This window comes from Quercus lobata, chromosome 11, assembly GCF_001633185.2.
Source record: "Quercus lobata isolate SW786 chromosome 11, ValleyOak3.0 Primary Assembly, whole genome shotgun sequence".
Classification (NCBI taxonomy): domain Eukaryota; kingdom Viridiplantae; phylum Streptophyta; class Magnoliopsida; order Fagales; family Fagaceae; genus Quercus; species Quercus lobata.
In genome coordinates, this window is record NC_044914.1 from 35,079,933 (window position 1) to 35,102,819 (window position 22,887).

General features: G+C 34.6%; 2 protein-coding genes and 1 long non-coding RNA gene across 4 annotated transcripts; 2 read left to right on the top strand and 1 right to left on the bottom strand.

Moving 5' to 3' along the window:
• Positions 1–964: 964 nt before the first annotated feature.
• On the top strand, positions 965–3,487 carry LOC115969067. Its single transcript, XM_031088631.1, has 3 exons — positions 965–1,246; positions 1,351–2,413; positions 2,739–3,487. Exons 2-3 carry the CDS (start codon positions 2,081–2,083, stop codon positions 3,276–3,278), a joined length of 873 nt encoding a protein of 290 aa, XP_030944491.1. The 5' UTR covers positions 965–1,246; positions 1,351–2,080; the 3' UTR covers positions 3,279–3,487.
• A 2,613-nt stretch (positions 3,488–6,100) lies between these two features.
• Positions 6,101–8,304, bottom strand: LOC115967835. Its single transcript, XR_004086566.1, has 4 exons — positions 8,201–8,304; positions 7,918–7,961; positions 6,529–6,592; positions 6,101–6,397 (listed from the first exon to the last, which is right to left on the bottom strand). It is a non-coding gene; the product is annotated as an uncharacterized LOC115967835 (long non-coding RNA).
• A 5,310-nt stretch (positions 8,305–13,614) lies between these two features.
• Positions 13,615–16,920, top strand: LOC115967902 (probable disease resistance protein RF9). Of its 2 annotated transcripts, XM_031087060.1 has the most exons (2): positions 13,615–15,571; positions 15,693–15,823. In XM_031087060.1, exons 1-2 carry the CDS (start codon positions 13,829–13,831, stop codon positions 15,741–15,743), a joined length of 1,794 nt encoding a protein of 597 aa, XP_030942920.1. In that variant the 5' UTR covers positions 13,615–13,828; the 3' UTR covers positions 15,744–15,823. The 2 variants fall into 2 exon arrangements, with proteins under 2 accessions (XP_030942920.1, XP_030942919.1); XM_031087059.1 differs by having other exon boundaries at positions 13,615–16,920.
• Positions 16,921–22,887: the final 5,967 nt, after the last annotated feature.

Here is a 22,887-nt window from a genome sequence, read left to right on the forward strand (position 1 = left end):
ATATCAATTTTGGGGCTTTTCTGATTGCAGGTTATTCCCAATTGGTTTGTGGTCTGAAATTTTTTTTTAGAATTTTGGGGCTTGACTGGTTATGCATGATTGGTTTTTGCTGTTATTTTTATTAGAATTCGGTTATGGGTTATGTGTAGAAATTTTGGGGCTTCACCCATGCTTCGTGTTATTATGTTCTTGCAGACCAATATGTGTGTGTTTAAAACTTCATTGAAGGTGTTTTGGGTATATAGGTGATTATAAATAGAATGTAATGTGATGGTATTGTAAGATATCAATGTGTAGTTATCAATGTGATGGTATTGTTATAGTGTAAATAGAATGCAATGTGATGGTTTGGATGTTATATGTTTGTGGCTGATTTTATTTATGGTGTAATCAATACCATACTTGTTTACATACCTCTTAAACTACAATGTTTGTGATTTTGTTAGATGAAGAAAAAAACCAAAGCCGCAATTCTTGCCTCAGTTGCATCTGTCCTCCTTGTGGGGGTTGCATTGTTAAAGAAATTACGACGTAGACGTAGAGAACTGCCTAGGGCGCCTTATGTTAACCATGCCGCCGAGAGAGAGGAATACATAAATAGTGTTTTGCATGGAAGTGAGAGACATTGTGTGAATCAACTTAGGATGAAGCCTATAGCTTTCCACCACTTATGTCACACCCTCACTGAGCTTGAGCACGTACGTCCGACTGTTCACATGTCTGTTACGGAGCAAGTGTTCATTTTCTTGCACATTATTGGTCATAATGTGAGGTTTCGTGTAATGGGTAGTCGGATCTATAGATCAACTGAGACTGTTAATAGATACTTCAAGATTGTCCTTAGGGGGGTCCTGAAATTATATAGAGCTCTAATAAGACTGCGTAGCGAAGATACACCTCCAGAGATAAGAAATAGCAGAAGGTTTTACCCATATTTTAAGGTAAATATTGCGACTTGTGTGTTTTTGTAAATTGTGAAGATTTATGTAATTTTAAACCATTATGTTTGTCGAAAATTAGGATTGTGTTGGAGCAATAGATGGTACACATGTTCGTGCATCTGTGCCACCTGAAATACAAGGAAGATTTCGTGGTCGCAAAGATGGAACCACGCAAAATGTGTTAGCTGCCATTAGTTTTGACTTAAAGTTCACTTATGTGTTGGCTGGATGGGAAGGCAGTGCACATGATTCACGTGTATTAAATGATGCATTTGCTAGGACAGGGGGATTTTCAATTCCCAATGGTATTACACGATTACTTCACCCTTTTGGTTTGTTAGTTTAATAAATATTATGTGTTTTCCTAAACATAGTAGTGATTTGGTTTTTTTTTTTTTAATATATGTAGGTAAATTTTATCTTGGTGATGCTGGGTATGGTAATAAAAATGGAATATTGTCACCGTATCGGAGTGTACGATATCACTTGAAAGAGTTTAGTGATCGTCCTCCTGAGAATGCGCAAGAATTGTTCAACCTCCGACACTCTTCATTGAGAACTACCATTGAGCGAGGGTTTGGAGTGGTGAAAAAACGTTTTCGAGTGTTGGATGCAGAACCATATTGGTCTTTCCCAACCTAAGTGAAAGTAGTGTTAGCGTGTTGTGTGGTTCATAATCACATTATGGGGGTTGAACCAAATGACCATATTATGGAAGATGCAATGAACCAAGTAGAGCTTAGTGACCACCAACAAGAAACACAATCCCATCGGGAGTCCGTCGAAGATAGTAGATCATGGAATGCTAAGAGAGATGAGATATGCCAAGCCATGTGGTCTGATTATATCAGGAGTGGAGAGTAGTATTTTATTTAGATTTCTATGATTGTAATGTGTTTTTCCTTTTTGTTTTTTTGTAAAGACAATGTATGTAATATAGACTTTTGGTGATGTAATGAAAAAGAATTTTTAGCATTACATTGTTATTTGATGGTATTACATTGTCATTTCCATAGTTAGCATGTTCCATTCTGTTGTACACATTCATAAGCGTGGTTGTATGTGTGTTTGATTTGTTATTCATGTTCCGAGCGTAATTACTAAATGCTACTCTGACTATACTATTTTCATATGTAGTAATGTCAAAGGGGAAAGAAAAAGTTGGTGGCAGCAAGCAATTTAGGTGGCTGCCACCTATGCATGAGATGATGCTAAAGATACTTACAGAGGAGGCTGGAAAGGGCAATAAGCCCTCTAATACTTTTAGGGCCGGCTCCTTTGCTCTTGTAGCGAAGGAGATAACGGCCCATTTCGGGGTTGAGTGCCACCCTGTATTTGTGGAGAACCGGATGCGGACTCTAAGGTCCATGTGGTCAACTATTCAAGAGCTTAGAAGGAAGAGTGGATTCGGTTGGGACGAAAATCTGAAAATGATAACTTGTGACGCAAAAACATACCAAGAAGAAGTTATGGTATGGCTTCCAACTATATTTTCTTAATATAGATAATAATATATGTTTTTGCCTTTCATATGAAATTTATAGTGTCATTCTTTTTAGAATTCCATTGCTTTTATAAGGTTTTCCAAACATAACTTTCATGTCACCTTACCTATGTATTATATCTATACATATCTATGCATTTTCATCTATCTATATGTGTATATGTGTCTGAGCTACAATTTTCTTTGGTAAAGAAAAGATTGATAATGTTGGGAAAGTGTGCATAGTCTTTTATATTGAATTTATGAGAGAAGTTATTATTGCATTGTTATATACGTTCTTTTCTCCCTTACAGGCACATCGGAAGCATGCCGAGTATCTGAACAAAAAAATTGAGTTTTACGATGAATTAGCGATTGTGGTGGGAAAGGACACAGCCACAGGTGGCTTTGCTAAGTCCGGAGTGGATATCGAAAATGAGCCAGATAATGGGGATAATGGGGATAGTGCAGAGTTTGTCGCAGATAATGTGGAGGAATGTGTGGTTGAAAAGGGGAAGAACGCAAATGAATCATCCACCACTGGGTCGGGAATTTCCAAGTCCCGCAAAAGAGGGCGTGCAGCTTCTACTGTTGATGATAGTGTGCTGACTGATCTGTCTGATCAGCTGAAGGAAATAGCTGGCGCTCTGAAAGAAATTAATCGGGGCCCGGTAGATTATACAACTTTGTATAATGAGGTAATGGCTATGATGGCGGAGGGATATAGCGAAGATATGCTCGCTACTGCCTTCGACCATCTTTGTGAGAATGAGAAGACGGCACGTGGATTTTTAGCCAAGAATGCTAGGTTGAGGAAGCTATGGTTAGATGGTTATTTTTTCTCACAAATTTGATTTGCTTATTTCATGTTGACTGTGATGGTAGATTTAGGAATTAACTTATGTTGTAGTATTAATATTGACCTATCAATGTATTATATATGTACTCTTTTGTATTATTGGGACGATATAATTGCCCAAATTATGTATTTGTACTGTTCAGATACCACAAATAGGTATCATTTTTGTATGCCATTGAGGTGTAATGCCAATGGTGAACGATTGATGTGGCTGTTTTTATATAAATATTATGGGTTTTTATATAAATATTATGGGTATATTCGAATGATTATGTTTGATGTTATAATTTTCCGTAAAGTATTGTTACAGATATGTATAGGGAATGCAGGTTCTTGAATTTTATCTATAAAGAGTAAAATATAGCTTCAAACTAGTTATTTTTAAGCTCTAACTCCAGCTCGATTATGTTGATCCAAATTATTTTCCGTAAAGTATTTTCCGAACCAAACATGGGAAAACGTTTTCTGTAAAGTATTTTCCGTAAAGTATTTTCCGTAAAGTATTTTCCGTAAAATATTTGGACGAATCAAACACCGGAATTAAATTTCCGTAAAACGATTTCCGTAAAATATTTGGACGAATCAAACACCGGAATTGATTTTCCGTAAAACGATTTCCGAAACAGCCAAACACCCAAATACATTTTCCTTTTCCGGAAATTAGCATTTCCGGAAAATATGTATTTTCCAGAAAACGATTTCCAGCAACCAAACACACCCAAAGAGATAATACATAATAGTAGGTGGGAGTGGAGATGACACGTATTCCTGAAGATGATAAAAAGCTTTGAAGTGTGATATTAGGAGTCAATGCACGTGGGTAGTAGGTGGGAGTACAACTTGCGATGGTTAAATATCCCAAATTCCCAACATATTAAAAAAAAAAAAAGAACTCAAATTTGAAACTTTTAAAAAATTAACCAATCTAATCCCTTTTATTAAGATTTTTTTTAAAATCACTATATCATTTTCATTAATTTATATCACTTGGCTTTATAATAGCAAATTAGCAATTAGTAAAATATTACTCCATTTTATTAATTACTATTGTGTGAGTAATGACTTATTATAAATCTTCTTATCGTGTGAAGTGATATTAGTGTTAAGATTTAAGACTAAATAATTTGTATTATTTGATATGGCAAAACTTAGGTACAATATCTTAGATGCAGTACCTTAGGTTCCCCTTTTAAATTTAAGCCATGTGTATAAAATACACAACTCAATAAACAGCGTTATTGCCGTCTCTTTTTTATTTTTTCTTTTTCTTTTCTCTTTCCCTCATCGTGTTTCCGTAGATCTGGGTTCACCTTATCGATCCATGGCCTGAATTTTTGGTTAATGGCCTTATTTCCTATGATTAGTTGTTGATCAATAATGAGAAGAAACTGTTTTAGAGAGAGGAAGTGCGGATTGCCACTGCTGGGTAAGTAATAAAGAGGAGAGGATTTGAATAAAAAGCCAAAGAAAATATTAAACAAAATTGGTGGGGGCAGATTTGAAATCTTAAAAAGCCAAAGAAATATAAAAAATACCTTATCATCTCTTTGAAGGAGGAGATTTAGCAGAAGAAGTTTGGTGGGGGTAGATCTGAAATCTGCAACTGGCTTTATTTGGTTCTCCATAGCAGGCTAGTCAAAAAAAAGGAAAAAAAGAAGTAAAGTGACGGAGCATTATCTTTTAACGCCTGTTTACTGAGTTGTGTATTTTATACATGTGGCTTAAATTTAAGAGGGGAACTTAAGGTATTGCACCTAAGATACTGTACCTAAGTTTTGCCCATTTGATATTTAGTAATTTACTTTTGATAAATTGATGTTGTATAATATATAGATATAGATGGGTTCAAGTACACTTACTGTAACTCTTGTAAAGTTACACATTTTTTACACTGTAGATTTGTAAGTGATCTAACGGCTAAAAAAATATCATTAAATGCTATTACTTTTCATCTCATTCATAATTAATACTAGTATTTTCTCTCTCTCCTTATTTATTGTTTTTTGCTTGATAAAAGGGCACACTGCCATTTTTAACAACTTGCATTTCTATACTTGAAAAAAAATAAAATAAAATTTTTGCTTGATTAAAGGGCAGCAATGAATAGTTGCTGCCCTAGAAACTGATTTTGAAAAGAGATGCAAGATTGGCGCCTTTCGAATTCCAACCATTCGGGCTAGTTCTCTAGTGGTGGTAATGTAATAATCCTATAGAAAGGTGAAATGAACACCACAGGTAAACAACTTAAATTTCAGTCATTCAAATGATTGTTGATAAAATCATATTTTGATTAATTAAAATAGAGAAGAGGTGAAGTAAAATATGATTTACCTGTTAGGTAAGAATTATCATTCAAACGACTGTTGATACAATCATATGTTGCAAATCCAAAGGCATGCATAGGTATGAGTTCACTTTCTTCACTGCATTCCTTAATCGAAGCTGTTAACAGGGAAATGATGTTCAGGTAATTTGAAAAAGGTCTATATCATTTATTTGCCATGATTACTTTAAAGTTTGAAATGATAAATGTTCCTCCTTCACGTAGGATGGCACTAAATTTTTGAAACACATTCTTTCTTACAATTGCATGCATTAAGTTTTTCTGTAAAATGAAAAAAAAAAGAAAGAAAAAAAAAGTGGAAGTCAAAAGTTAGTTTACATATTATATAGCAAATACAATGAATAGTTGAAAGATTCAAACATTTCATTGTTGTGACGTATAATAACCTTTTCATCAATAAAGATCATGTCAAGACCGATGAGGTTATTTCCACTTCTCTTATTCATTGCTTTCTACATTTTGCATATTCTCACTCTAATACTCCATGTCTCCTTAGCATCAGATATTTAATCAAGAAAGCTATATCCTTTGGACATTGTTATACCAGACAGTTACAATGAAATGTAAATGTATTAGATATACTATTACAAATGAAGGGCCACAGTAATTCATCAATCCTTCAAGAACTGGAGGTGCGTATTTTAACAAAGGTAAATAAATTAGTCTTTCTGAACAGCACAACAAAAACTTTGGTTTTGATGGTCTTCTTGACTTGACGTTCCTCTCTTCATACCATAGAATAGCTCCACATCTCACATGTTTGTGTTGGCCTGCCAAAATTCCATGGATTAGTAAATCTACCTGTTAGGAGTTTATATTGAATGGGAGTTAGATAGCGTGAACAACAATGTCAAATATAAATTTCAAAGGATTTCAAAATAATCAATAAAATGGAACTTACACCTCAAGTGGACATTCAAAGTAGGAACTTTAGTTTGTTTGTGTATTCTGCTGAGTAGATAAATCTGTCAATCAAGAGATATGGCATGAGAAGGAGGGTAGTTAAAAGAAAAGGATACAAAACTAACAGTGAGCACAACTAAAGTAATTAGCAACTTAGAGCACAATAATACGTTTTGGCCTAAATTTTATTTTACATCTGTTGAAACCTGCACTTAGAAAATTTTAGTTATAGTATCATTTTAATTTTATTTGAAATCAGGCAGTAGAATTTTACTTGAAAAAAAAAAGGTAATATTAGAGTAACTTAGAGAAACTATTTTCAGGTACCCAATTTTATAATCTAGGATATAAGATATCATCAGAGAGTGAGAAAGAGAGGGAACGATTATGCATTGTTTATAGAGAAGATGCCTACCGCTTATCATAGACAAGCGGTGGAATGGGTCCAATGAACGATTCTAACCAAAGCAACCTTACCTCAGAATCAGTCACTAAATGCACACACTCATCCAAATTATATACCCAATCAAATCATATGTAGTTATTATGAGTCTGTTTGGATTGAACTTATTTTTGCTAAAACTGAAAACACTGTAGCAAAATAATAATACTATAAGACTCATTTTTAATATTTTTAAGTACGTGAACAGTGCATGCATAGTGCGTAAACGGTGCATGCACGGTTCATGAACAGGAAATTTTGTCTCTGAAAGTCAGCATAAGCGGCTTGAAAAAAAAAAAAAAAAAAAAAAAAAAAAAAAAAAAAAAAAGAAGAAGAAGAAGCAAAACGCCAGATTTGGCGCAATCCAAACCGCACCTATATGCAATATCAGTTTCATCCAAACTGTTATATATTTACCTCTACAAGTTAAAGTCAGGGTCACGGATTGATTTGTTGGGCATGACAATCTTCTAGCTGGGTTCCACATGATTATATGCTTGACCAAATTTTTGGCTAAGATCCACATTTCCTTTTCAATGGTCATATAAAATTAAATTGATAAGGATTTAAAAATACCCTATTATTATCTCATAAATAAACCATCTGTAATATGCCATTTCTAACATCAAGATTTTGATCATGACAATTTTCAAATAGTACAGTTTGAGCCAAATGATAGATAACAACCAGTTTCTTTCTAAGAGAACATTTCTCAAGCAATTGCCATGCCTTATTATAGACTAAATCCACAGATATCAACCTACCCAAGTAAAGAGAGGGTACGCCATCCCATTTCAGACATCACACATCCAACACAAACATACACAGAAACCAAGCCAAAATCATCACCTAATTGATAACATACACAAATCAGAACTCATATCTCTGAAGATTTATTATATTTGCTATAGCAAATCTTTGTTGAAGATAAGCCATTCGAAATACCTGATTTCGTTGCTGATAGACTTTCCCAATTTTATGACAATCCCCTGGTAAAAAAAAAAAAATTACACCACATGCAAATGTTATTAATGACATTTTAACATCAAAACGTTAAATATTTTTAAAAATCTTATGAAACACAAATTTTCAATTCAAACAATTATTACTTTCCTTGCAACTTGTTATGAAACAGAAAATAAACATGCAACATCAATCATAGGAAAACTAAAAAATTATATAATTTTAAAGGAAAATATAGGTAGATGAAAGAAAGGAGTCATCAAACCTTAGGAATGGTTGGAATGCGTTTTGCAAAGCATAAACCAAAGGGGAGCTGTATATTAAGGTTCTTGAACTGGTGTCGAAGTAATTTGGGCTAAGTAGGAGAGCACATCATTTTAATGTAACACGCATAAGTCTAGAAGGGGAGGTGAACCTAAGGTTTTATTCAGCCAAAAAAAAATAGAAAAAAAAAGGAGCACAATGTTTTTTTTAATGAGAGTTGCACTTATCGATAATTATAACGTGGTCCCACTGAAATTTAGCCAGAGGGAGCAAAGTTGGACTTTAATTTCAAATTTTAATTGAATAACATGAAGGATAATTATGGTGTGGTCTCCACTTAAATCTAGACAAATGGTACAAAATTAGAACTCTAATTGAAATTCTAATTTGACTAAATTTGAGTTTCTCTAAACTTTATCCATTATTTTATATATATATATTTTTTTTGAATCCTAATTCTTAAAAAAAATAAATCTCAAGTTCATTCCAAATTCTATTAAATTTTTGCAACCTAATCTTAAATTTATTCCACATATATCTAATATATCCAAACTCATCTATTTATCTATTTCATTTTACTTAAATAGAGAAAACTTATTATTAAGTTCTAAAACATTATTACATAAAAGTGGAGTAAAATTATATATTTAACCATATTTTTAATAGAGATGGGTTACAGAACTTTAACTAAACTAATTTTGAGGCGGGCAAACAAGTAAAGTGTCAAATTTCAAATCACAGGTAAACAACTTAAATTTCAATCAAACTACATGTGAGTAAATTGTAATTTTCCCAATAATTTGTTTCCCTTTATTATATGATGGAAATTGATGAAAATCATTCAACAATTTTGTCCTGACTTTTAGTTCTTTGGCCTACATTTATTGCTCTTCTTACCGTATGATGGAATGCTTTTGCCTTTTATAAAAGTGAGAGATGAAAGTAAAAGATGGCCTGCCCTATATGAGAGAGAGAGAGAGAGAGGACAATGGAAAATAATTAATACTACTCTTTTTTTTTTTTTTCAAAGACATTGGATACTACTTACAATTGACATTATGCTTGCCTTTCACTTTTTTTTTTTTTTTTTTCCTAAAAAGAGATATATATATATATATATATTTGGTGGGGTTCTTTCAAAATTTCACTTTTGTTTGGTTGGGAGAATGAAAAAGTGAGATGATAGAAAATGGGAGGAGTAGAAGATTGGGTGGATGGAAAAGTAATAGTTTTTGCCTTTTGTTTTCAAAAACTTTTTTTTGGAAATAGAAAAAAAAAAAAAAAACCAATTTTCTTATATTTTCAAAATCAAATTCATGTTTGGTTAGTGGAAATAAAAAAAATAGTTTTCAGAAGGAAAAAAAAGAAAAGAAAAAAGAATTGAGATATCCTTTTGTACAAACTTGTCTCAAGTCTAGACAAGTTGTAGTAGAGCTCCTTTTGTACACAACTTTTCTCAACTCTAGGTCAAAACTAGAGATATAATTTGTGTAACGACCCAAGGAAAAGCGCTAGCCACATTTGCGCTAGCCACATCTGCGCTATATCTCAAAAAGACTAGTCACAATTAAGACTCCTTGTAGTTGTTAATAAAGCCCAAATCTATCCAGTAAATATCCAATGTGGGACTTATCACACACTTACACACATCACACAATCAATCAAATTGGGGCATCACAATCTCCACCACTTAAATCCCTAACGTCCTCGTTAGGGCCCATTTTATGGAGTAGTGCCTTCGAGACCACACAGGGTTATTAGGCCGGCTCTGATACCATATGTAATGACCCAAGGAAAAGCGCTAGCCACATCTGCACTATACCTCAAACGGACTAGTCACAATTGAGGCTCATTGTAGTTGTTAATAAAACTCAGATCTACCCAGTAAATACTCGATGTGGGACTCATCACACACCCACACACATCATACAATCAATCAAACTGGGGCATCACAATTTGGGTTTGTAAATTTATGGAGGTAAAAAGTTACATAGTGAAGTTCTCACATAGATCTATTCAAAATTTGGGAAGAAGAGAGAGAGAGTCATGGTTCTCAAGATGTAGTGAAGAAGAAGAAGCCAAGGGTCTTCCTACATATAAAGTGGTGATTCTCTTTAGGATCATTGAATAGAGTGCAAGATAAAGAGAAAAAATCTTGTGTGAGAGAAGAGTGAGAAAAAAAATATTAAAATTTGTTATAGCTAGGATTAGAACGCTAGTGCTAACTCCTTAAACAGAACGTATTCATTAAATTAGGTGTGTTTTCATTGGGATAAAAATAAAGGCGAAAACACTTTTTTAATCCCTACATTTTGGGGTTACAGTCAATTTGGTATCTATATTTAAGTAGTAGTCAATGGATAAAAAATTTGTAAGAATATTAAAAGAAGAAATAAAGAAAATGCAAAAAAAAAAAGGTAAAATAATAATAATAAAAGCGGACACTTATTTGCCATCTAAGCACTTATGTGGCCACATCAGCCACTAAAATTTAGACGTATCAGTATTTCATTTAATATTTTAATATTAGGCATGCCAATTGTGCAAATCATTTGCCACGTAAGCATTTTTCGTTAGTGAGTTAATGATAGAAACTAAATTCAATGTAAGTTGAAAATAATAGGAATCAAATCGATTGTGACCCCAAAATATAAGGATTAAAATGGTGTTTTTGCCAAAACAATTGAAAACAACCTTTTGCCTATTTTTAATTTCCTTTAGAAATTTAGTTTTGAGAATAGTTTTTATTTTCTATTCATTTTGGGTTGCCAAACAAATTTTCTAATCTAGAAAATAAAAAACTATTTTTGAAAACAGAAAATAATAGAAAAAAAATAGTTATCAAACATACCCTTAGTTTTCCCTCTGTGTGTTTGGATAAGGGAGTAGAAAAGTCAAGAGATTAAAAACTCCTTTATTTGGTTGAATTGAAAAATGAGAGGATACAAATTTTAATTTGTATAAATTTACTATCATATAGCTAGTACATAAAAACAAGTTTTTAATAGTTTATAAAAATTAACTTTTTCAATTACTACAAAGTATATTCATCATTAAGATTTTGTGAAACATAAGCTACCTACCATGAGTGCAATACACATCCCAATAATATAATTTAAAAAATAGATAAAAGCTCTTGTAGTAATAGATTGCTGAATAAAAAAGTAATAAATTTTTCTAAATATCTTCTCCCATTTATTACCCTACCTACCCCACGACCCATTGTACACATCTCTACCTCTCTTTCTTAACTCTTTTTAAGTCCAAAATCCTATATCTCTCAAAACTTCGAAGAACAACGGAGAGCTGAGTACAAACTTACAAACTAACAAAACTAATAAAACATCCAGCAAAAACAAAAACTAATAATAATTATGGAAAAAAAAGAAAGAAAGAAAGAAAGAAAAGAGCCAACCAACATGGCATTATACCAGGGAAAAGGCAAAACAAGAAGAAAGGGAAAAAGAAAAGAGAGAGAGAGAGGCGTAGTAGTAGCTACGGGTGTGCAGCCAGCCCACCAACCTGCCAAAACTGACCCGACCCAACCCAACTCATTGGGTTGGGTTGGGTTGGGTTATAAATTTTTTTGGCAAAAATGCAAAATTGACCCTCTAACTTTCACTGTTTTTTCATATCAGTCCTCTAACTTTCAGTTTTATCAATTCAGTCCTCCAACTTTCAATTTTTGTCAATCTTGGTGGGTTGGGCTTGCTTTTTTTTCTTTTTTCTTTTTTTTAAAAAAAAAACTCAGAATTAAAATAAAATAAGAAAAATATGAAAAAAAATAAAAATAAAAAACATTAAGGGAACGACAACGTCGTTCCCCTTCCCTGAATCAAAACAAAGAAAGTGCATAAAGAGGGTCTGAAACAGAGAGTATTCATCTTAAAACAGAGAGTAAATTAGATAGAACTACAACGTTTGATGCTCCTATAAATCTAAGTTTTAATGCTCAACAAAAAAAGACACCAAACACACAACAATTCATTGTTCTGCTACTACTTATACCCAAAAAAACACACTAAAAAACTGGGTTTTCATCATACCCAAAACTTGGCTGGAGCTGGAGCTATGAAGTACACCCATCACCGATTCAGAACTCCATCATCGATTCAGTCAATATAGGGATTCTCGGTCTAAATTTCTCGGCCTCAATCTCTCAGTCTTCATTAGAACTCAATCACTGATTATGTCAAATCGATTCATAATATCTCTGCAAATCGGTCTCGAACAGTCAAACGAGCTTAGTTTCCTACTTGGTCTCTCTCTTTCAATCCGACTCAGTTTCTCATGCTCGGTCTCTCTCTCAAATCGTTTCCCCAATTACTCTAAGTTAGGGATTTGGGTGGGGGTGATTTCTTTGTTTTGATTGAGGGAAGGGGAACAATGACGTCGTTCCCTTAATATATATATATATATATATATATTTCACATTTTTCTTATTTTATTTTAATTTCGAGTTAAAAAAAAAAAAAAAAAAGAGAGCAAAAGAGCGTTGTTTCAAGAAAATCTAACAGCCACACTAACTGAGTTGTAACGGAGCCTTGAATTGACAAAAATTAAAAGTTAGAGGACTGAATTGACAAAACTGAAAGTTAGAGGACTGAAATGAAAAACAGTGAAAGTTAGAGGGTCAATTTTGCATTTTTTCCTTTTTTTTTTTTTTTTAGTGGGTAGGGTTGGGTTTGGGTCATAAAATTACAAACTCATCAAACCCAACTCAGCCCACCCATATGTTTAATATATATTTAAAATATATTATATAATTAATAATTTTTTTAAAATAATCAACTCTTCCTCTCCTATATAAAAGCCAATTAGTTCACACAAATCCTAGTAAATTACTATTGTTGTTTAGTCATTAGTGTTGTTTGCTTTTAAGAAGTTACATTGATACTAATCTTTGTGTTTTTTTAATATGTTTGTATTTATATTTTTTCTACTCAATTTAATAATAATAGTAATAAAAAAAAATTGTCCAACCCATGGATTCAACCCGACCCATGTGGGTTGGGTTGGACTTATGTGATGGGTTGGGTAGGGTTGAATTTTCTTAACCCACCATGATAGGTTGGGTCAAAAAATCTCCGTAACTCAACTCAACTCGACTCATGCACACCCTTAGTAGCAGCACAACAGTAACATTTCCACCCAAAAAAGAAGAAGAAACAACAAATTAATAAATAAAAGAAGAATAGAAGGGTAATTTCATGTCAAACTCAATCCTTCCTGCTTTTCTCACAAGTTTTTTCCTTGATTTTCTTAAATGGTGGGCGTAGAAAAAACTCCCCACCTTCATTTTCTTCTCCCCTACCCCTCAAAGCAAACCAAACCAACCACACTCCCCTCCCCTTCATCCCCCACCCACTTTAATGCTTTCTTCCGGTCTTTTCAATCCCTTCGTAAAAAGAAAAGGCAAAGGCAATAATAAAGAAACTTTCCAGCTAAAGAAATTTTGTCTTCACTCTTCAAAGTGACTTTAGACTTTATAGAGATAAGAAAACCTTTCCATCATCCATCCGGACTTTCCCTTCCCAACAATATCACTCCCTCCTTAAAAAAAATCTGTAATTGTTGTACAAGTTCTACTGTTCTACTTCTACCCACAAGAAAGGGAAAATTAGCAGACATGACAGACAGTGTAGTGAGTTTCCTGTTGGAGAACCTGACTCAGTTGCTTTCTCAAGAATCAAAATTGCTAGGTGGAGTTGAGGATCAAGTCAAGTTACTCAAGTACGAGCTATCTTTGATCTACGTCTTCCTCCAAAATACTGAAGGCAAACGACACGACAAGTTGGTGATGGAGGTAGTCAGCCAAATTAGGGATGTAGCCTATGAGGCTGAGGATATTATTGATACATTCATCATGTCAGAGACAAAGCACAGGAAAAGAAGTAAGATGAGGAAGGTAATCCATTACTTTGACCGAGCAAGCGCACTTTACGAGGTTGCAAACAAGATTGAGAGAATCAAGAATTTCATCAAGGAAATTTACGAGAATAGGAGCAAGTACGGCATAGGAGAAATAGCTGAATCATCTGGCGGAGATGCCGAAGCAGAGGAGATACTGCACAGGCGTAGGAGATATGTCGAGGAAGATAATGTGGTGGGCTTTGGTCATGACACAAAGACATTGGTGAACCAACTTATTGAAGGGAGTTTGCAACTTAACGTTGTTACAATCATTGGCATGGGTGGCTTAGGTAAGACCACTCTTGCAAGGAAGATTTACAACAACAATTATGTGAAGAATTACTTTGATTTCCGTGGGTGGGCTTATGTCTCACAAGAATATAGAATTAGAGAGCTGTTGCTTGAAATCTTAAAGGGGCTGACACCACCGCCAAAAGTGATGTTCAGAGCTGAATTGAAAGAGGAATTACTCCGCGGTTTGGAAGATCAGTATAACTTGTATAAGGATAAATTAAAAGGGACACTAATTGAAGACTTGAAACATATCAAGGAAATGAATGATGAAGAATTTAGAAAGGCATGGCATGAGTTCTTAGAAGGCATAAACGATATTAAATTGAAACAATCGTTGTCACGCTTCATGAAAGATTTTTACAGTGAGAATGGAGTAAAATTGAAAGATATGACTGAGGATGAATTGAAAAGTGAGCTGCTTGAAAGCTTGAAAGGGAAGAGATACTTACTTGTCATGGATGATATCTGGAATACTGAAGTATGGAATAAGGTAAGATCCACCTTTCTTGATAACTCAAATGGAAGTAGAATATTGATCACTAGCCGAATAAAAGAAGTAGCAGTACATGCAAGTAGTCTTAATAATCCTTCTATTCCCCCTTATGAACTTCCATTTCTTAAAGAAGATGAGAGTTGGGAACTCTTCTCAAAGAAGGTGTTTTGGGGAGCTACATGTCCTCTAGAACTTGAAACTCTAGGGAGACTAATGGTGAAAAGTTGCCATGGTTTACCACTTGCTATTGTGGTATTGGGAGGCCTTTTGGCGAATAAAGAGAAAACGCATCAAACATGGTCGAAATATATTGGCAATGTCAATTCGTATTTGAATGAGGATAGATCAAGTTGCATGGACATATTGGCACTAAGCTACAATCACTTGCCCCGACACTTAAAACCATGCTTTCTATATTTTGGTATCTACCCAGAAGACTTTGAGATATCAATGAGGCAAATAATCAGACTTTGGATAGCTGAGGGATTCATTCGACAAATTGGGAACAGAATTATGGAGGACATTGCTGAAGACTACTTAGAGGAACTCATTGATCGGAGCTTGATTCAAGTGGCAACAAAAAGGCTAGATGGAGGAGTCAAAACATGTCGTATCCATGATATTCTACGAGACCTTTGTATATCAGAGAGTGCTAAAGAGAAATTTCTTGAGGTACGTTCTGATGTTAACCTTCCACTCATGAGCAAATCCCGTAGAATTTCCATCCACTGTGCCAACCAGCCATACATTTTTTCCAACTCTTTTGAGCCTTCAAATAATCGGTCTTTAATAGGATTCAAGGGGGTTGCTGGGGACCAGAGCACTCTGGATAAAAGCTACTTGAAATGGTTATGCGAAACTAACAAGTTAGTTCGTGTGGTAGAGCTCAGAAATATTGGTACTTGTTGCGCTATCCCTAAAAATTTTGAAAATCTAATCCTTTTGAGGTACTTGAGCATTCGAGCTGATAAGTTTTATGAAATTCCAGAGCCCATATGCAATCTTTGGAATCTAGAGACGCTAGACTTGAGAAATTCTACAAGTTTATTATCATATCTCCCCGAGGGGATATGGGAGTTACAAAAATTGAGACATTTGTACCTGGATGGGCCAACAATAACATCTCCACTTAGAGCTGGCAATGAAGTGGCTTTGCCAAATCTTCAAGTCTTTACTGGTATAGCTTTAAATAAAGACACTGAGAATCTCTTTGCCAAGGCCAAATTTCCCAATGTAAGAAAACTAGGATTGCGTTCTTCACCATGGAAGGAGTCAGGGCTTTTTACAAGCCTCCATCCCTTGCGTCATCTACAAATTTTGAAGATTAAGAACATTGGTGATAATGGTGAGTTTTTAAGTCCAATTTCATTTGAGTTGACCCTAACAAAGATAACCTTGCAGGGTTGGAGATTGGTATCTTCAGCCACCGTGACATTGTTGGGTAGCCTTACCAACCTTCGAATACTCAAAGTAGTTGGATGTGACAGTTTCATACTCCATTGCAATGAAACTAGTTTTTGTCAACTTGAAGTCTTCAAAATGGCAAAAGTAACTGATATAGAATGGACTATGGAGAAAGGTGCAATGCCAAGGCTACAACGTTTAGTCCTTGAGCATTGCAACTTTAAAACGATCCCTCTGGACAAACTATGGTGCTTGAGTGCCTTGAGGGATGTGGAAGTTTTACATCCCAATCCAGAATTGGCAAATATGCTTCGACAGTTGCAGATGAGGGATGGATGTAAGCTCCAAGTCTATCCACCTCTGAATTCATTTCCAACAACTAATTGAGATTAGTAGTTGATCTGTTGTGCTATACTTGGGCCTGAGTGGTCATTGGTCCTATCTTCCCTGATCATCCTAGCTGTTTAAGCCTTTACTGTTTTGTTTTTGTTTTTGTTTTTTGTTTATGGACCTATGGTGATAAATCCGTTTTGGTTTGGGGGAAGGTATAATCTTGAGATTGGGACAATACTAAATTGAAAAGCTTAATTAGTCTGTGTTTGAATTCAATTATGTTATATTAATTTCTTAAGGTTTTTTTCCCTCAAATAGACTTCCATCCTTTTTTATTTTATTTTTTATTTTACAATAAGTAGGAAAAGAAAGTTGAATCCAAGTAATAGACATTGGTTCTGAAATAATTGGCACTGAACCTTCTGTGCCAAAGTTTAGTTCAATTGGGATGGAGGGGTGCCCTTGATTTGTGAGCAGGACGTCATATTGTATTCAAGCCACCTCTCGCTTTACTTCAAAGATTAAATTGCATCTATCATCCCACTACAAGTGTTCTTTCTTTCCATCATAAGTCATAACCTAGCCACTAACTTTATCAGGTTCCTTGGAAAGAGATGACTCAACCATATATGGAACCCGATCAAGTAAGCGGTTCGTCTCCTCCGGAAATTCAGCCTTTGCTTGATTAGTTTTTCCTCAAACGATAACCATGGTTCCATCTTGTAAGGCCCAAATCTTTTGGATGTTCAAGAAAGAAAATAGAGGAACAGATGAGAATGTATTAAATTGGAATCATGGTTTCAACAATGGCAATATCAATCCGAAATGAAATTATTAATTGAAAATAAAATGAGCAATGTAACACATCTGTGCACCCTTACAGTGTAAAAGTACTGATGCAGGAAATGCACTTTATTAATTTTTACAACTATTAAGTCCAGAACCTCGGTACAACTTTGAAAATTACTAAACATGCATTTTTTAAATGTAAAAGCAAAAGTCATGATCTATATATATATATATATAGATAAAAGGGTAGTATTTAATTTTGCTATATTCCTGTTGAGCCACTTTATCAACCACATCATACTCTTTTTCTTTTTAAATCATTTTTCTCTTTATGATTTATTTATTTATTTTTATATAAAATAATTAAATATAAATCATGGACAAACATTATTATTCACTAGATGATGTCCCATGCGATGTGCAGATACTTTAAAATTTCATTTTCAAATAATTTTTATAAATAATTTTTATGACCCATATAAAATATCTAATCTTGTGGTGTAATATTTACATAATTAGCTTCAATTATCTTATTTATTAAAAAAGAGGAAAATAAAAAAGAAACATAAATTACTAAGCATAAGATAATTAAGAATATGTATGTATTGCGTGAGTCTCATGATTATTTAATTATTTATGTTAAGTTACACGCACATTTATTATTTTCACATCCTTTGAAAGAGAGCAAGCATATAATTGGTTTGGTTTTTGAGTATTAACCTAACTCTTAATTGTTTTTTTTTTTTTTGGGAGAAGAAACCTAACTCATATCTAGCAATGAATGGTTTCAGAAATAGATACCAAAACTACATATTTCATCAACATGGGGCAAAAAACACACCCTTAAATTGCCAAATCATTATGAAGTAAATTACTCCAAGTATCTCTTGAATCTTATCAACTAGCTACAACAAAGATACTAATTGTCAAGGAGCTACATGGTATTGATTTTTTAACAGATATACCTGAGCATACACCTAAGAGTAGTACAGTCTTGTATGTAAACCACCAAATTATGCCCAACGCATAATTTCTCAATCATTGTATCACTATGGAATAGAGTTCCAAAGGAAGATATTTTTGTTCAACCACAACCATCTTTATAAAGAAAATGAAAGAGTGATATCTCATCATTATTCAACTTATTAATAGTAGTGTACTGATTCATTTATAATGAGTTTTTAGCATCCTTGAAGCTTCCAATACACATTATCTATGGCCAAATGCACTAAGAAATTATCCTTTGGCACCAAGATCAAGTCTTCTACTTGAAACTCTCATTGTGTATTTCTCCAGAATTTACTAAATACATACTGATAAAACGCGATTTCGCCTCGTCAGTATGTTCCTCGTCAGTACGATGGATGACCTGGAGCTCGTCAGTATGTTCCTCTTCAGTACTATGGATGACTTGGAGATCTTGTACCAAAGAAAGCACTAAGCAGATAATGACACCGATTTAGGGCCTGCTAAGGACCCTCCGATGCTTATGTTAGCTCGAGCTCTTTAGGAATCTAAATGCTATAGAGTAATTTGTGTGTGTGTTCAACATGCCTCACTTACTTGTCTCTACTAACTTTATATAGCCTTTGTGTGAGTAAATGCTCAATCTACTGCCCTCTCTAATGTTGTACCACAGCTGGAGGATTTATGGCCTAATAATGATCATTTATCCTCAGCCCTTTAACGTCTGTAACGGCCATTAAATGCACATAATTGGACGACAGTAAAGGCTCCATGCTCATTTATCATTTGGACATTAAATGCTGTCTGGAACTAATGCGCTTACGCTCATCCATACTTTTACTCATTATTAACATGGACGGTTTGCAATATGGACGAGCATTTTATCACTATCCATCAGTTATGGTTGAGCTGGAGGGTTAAATGGCTCATTTAATAGCCATTTAACTTCCCCATTCAATGTCCTATAATGGCTGTGTAATGGGCTATGAGTTGGTAGCTGGAAAGGTTGTATGTCCATTACACTTATGCCATTTAAGTGAGGAATTTATATTTGAGCATTAATGTGTGTTTATGATCGTCCTTAGTAATGACGATCTTCTTTAGTAATGACGGTTGTCCTTAGTAATGACGGTCACTTTATGGACGACCATTTTACACTACTCATTAGTTGCCCCCTTTTTTGGCGGTTCAATCTCCCCTTCATGTCCTGAGATTCTCGTCCCATCACATTTAATGTGAGACAACTTTCTCGTCAGGTGATTGACACGTGCCTTCTCTTCATTGGTTGTGCGTGCGAAGTTTTCTTGAGCTTCCCGTGTTTCTTGATTTTTGTTTTCCTTTTTAGAAAAACTACTCGTCGATTTTTAACCATGCGAACTTAATCATATGACTTACTCTTGCTTTGAGAATTTGATTGTCATTACGATTGTGTTTGTCAGCTTTTAACCATGCATATTTAATCATATGACTTACTTTCACTTTGAGAATTTGATCGTCATTATGATCATGCTCGTCCAAATTGAACCTTATGTGACAATTTTACTCTTATCAAGATTTTTATCGTCTACTTGGTTTTACTCGTTGGACTTTCAATGGCGGGCTTTCTTTTTGAAATTTTTTTTCTTCTTTTGTATGGTAAATAATACTTTTAGATCTTTCAGGAGAACGACATTTATTCATGTGGCGGAAAAATGCCCCCTTATTCATTCCTGCTTAGAAAACAGTTTGATGAAAGAAAATTGAAAATGTCATCTAACTAGCGATAATACCTCTTGAAGTGCTCTACATTCCATGGATGAGGTAATTGTTGGCCGTCAAGTGATTCGAGGTAACAAGTTCCTCTTCTAGAATACTTGTTGATCTTGAAAGAGACTGTGTATTTTCGTTGTCATTCTTTTGACTAGGGGAATGATCCTTCTTCTCCTTCTTTTGTGTTAGAGCTCGTTGATTTCTTCGATCTTTCGCTTGCCATCTATTCCATTCGCCATTAATGCATCCTCTCTGTTCATGTACTTCTGGGCTTTGAACAGGAGGACTATCATTGTAGTTGGCAGAGTCTTCCCTAGAAAGAAGATGAGGTCAGGATTGTTCAACTCTGCTTGGAAGGTTGTCATTACCACCTGATCATTTGCCTCATCAATTTCTAACACTGCTTTGTTGAAGCGTTTTACATATTCTTTCAAGGTTTCCCCTTCTTGTTGCATCACAGTTAGCAAGTATAAGGTGGGCCTCTTATGGCATTGAACCCCAATGAAATGGCAGACAAAAGAGTCACTTAGCTACTTAAAGTTTGAGATAGATGTTGTGGGCAACTTGCTAAATCTCACCCTTGCTACTCCTCTGAGGGTTGCTAGGAATGATCTACAAATTACCTCATCTGGGGTCTGCTAGAGGTTTAATGTCTTGAATGCCCCTATGTGATCTAGGTGATCCTTAGTGCCATCATAAACCTCCAACTGTGGGAGACGAAATTTGGGAGGCAAGGGGCACTCCAAAACGCTGGCAATGAAGGGTGAGTTTGTCCTCTTAATCATGCCATCAAGATTTATCACTATCTTTCCCTTCATGGTGTTCTTGACTTTGTCTAACTCCATCCTTATGTTTTTCATCATTTGATTGTTGCCATGAGTTAAGTGTGCGGTGAGCTTAGAAGTTTCTCTTCTGCTATTTCCTAGACTGTGGGCTTCGTCGTTATTGTCATTGCAATTGTGTTGTGACTGTGATGTATTTGTGCCCCCTGGACGCACTCTCCACTTCAAGTCTTCATTTTGTTTCTTCAATTCTTGCACATTGGCTGTTAGTGCTTAGATTTGTTGAGCCATCACCACTAGGCCTGGCGATGCAGTTGTGGTTAAGTCCATCGGTTCTAAGGAACTTAGCTAGTAGAGAATTCAATGGCTTATTGATCGATAGCCTATTGTTCCCATAGATGGCACCAAACTAATAAAACGTGATTTCACCTCGTCAGTATGTGCCTTGTTAGTACGATGAATGACATGGAGCTTGTCAGTATGTTCCTCATCAGTACTATGGACGACTTAGAGATTTTGTACCAAAGAATGCACTAAGCAAATAATGACACTGGATTGGGGCCTGCTAAGGACCCTCCGATGCTTAAGTTAGCTCGAGCTCTTTAGGAATCTAAATTCTGTAGAGTAATTTGTGTGTGTGTTCAACATGCCTCACTTACATGTCTCTCCTAGCTTTATCCTCAACCCTTTAACATCTGTAACGACCATTAAATGTGCATAATTAGATGGCAGTAACGACTCTGTGCTCATTTATCATTTGGACATTAAATGCTATCTGGAACTAATGCGCTTACGCTTGTCCATACTTTTACTCATCATTAACATGGACGGTTTGCAATATGGACAAGCATTTTATCGCTTTCCATTAGTTATGGTTGAGCTGGAGGGTTAAATGGCTCATTTAATAGCCATTTAACTTCCCCATTCAATGTCCTGTTGTAATGGTTAGCTTGAGATAGTTGTAACAACTGTGAGCTGGTGGTTGGAAAGGCTGTACGTCTATTACACTTGTGCCATTTAAGTGTGAAATTTATATTTGAGCATTAATGTGTGCTTATGATAGTCCTTAGTAATGACGGTCGTCTTTAGTAATGACAGTTGTCCTTAGTAATGACGGTCACTTTATGGACGACCATTTTACACTATTCGTCACATACCAAGAACTAATACCCTAAAAATGTCCCACACATAAGGGACATTTTTGGAACCATGAATTTTCAATCCAAGTGTTGCAAATATGTCATCAGTTATAAAAGCATTGTCTCTGTAGTAATCAAACACTGTAGTTAAGGCTTGAAAGAAAATTTTAAAAAGGAGACTATGAATTTTCATTCTGTGAGAGACCTCAAAAGTGCCTCTAAAAAAAAAAAGAGAGATTGATTTTTGGAGTGCTTTTTAGGACACCTCTTTTTTTGGGTAAGTGGTGTGGAGTTGCCACTTATTTTTTTTATACAAAAATAAATAAATAAATAAATACATGACTAAATTGGTCTCCTCATTGATTGAATAAAAATTACATATTTGAAAATTACATGGCTTTGGGTCCTAGTTACAATCTACCAAAAATACATGGCTTTTTGTCCTAGTTACATTCTACCCAAAATAAAAGAAAAGAAAAGGCTAGATCTACTTATCCAAAGACCTACATCCAAAGGGTGGGTTACAAAATGGGAACGTGTTAAGCACCCATTCCACCCAGACAGAGCCTAGTATTCTAGACTCTTGTGACCTATGTACCTTTTTATGCATGTCATGAATGATATGTTGAAGTTGTGAATCAAAAATTAAATTACACAAATTTATTTATGAATGAAGTCTCTTCTTTTGAAAAGAATCAGATTTTTTTTGCTTGGTAAAAAAATTGATTTTGATTTGTCAAAATACCAGATCTGTTTTGTAGTATGTAGAAAAAAAATGGTCTTTGAAGATAAAAATTCATATCTGTGTTTATCACATAAAATAAAG

Bases quoted from the DNA above. Each gene is read 5' to 3' on its own strand.
- LOC115969067 (XM_031088631.1), top strand. From the start codon at position 2,081: ATGTCAAAGGGGAAAGAAAAAGTTGGTGGCAGCAAGCAATTTAGGTGG. The intron at 2,414-2,738 runs GTATGGCTTCCA...TCTCCCTTACAG, and splicing joins CATACCAAGAAGAAGTTATG to GCACATCGGAAGCATGCCGA.
- LOC115967902 (XM_031087059.1), top strand. From the start codon at position 13,829: ATGACAGACAGTGTAGTGAGTTTCCTGTTGGAGAACCTGACTCAGTTG.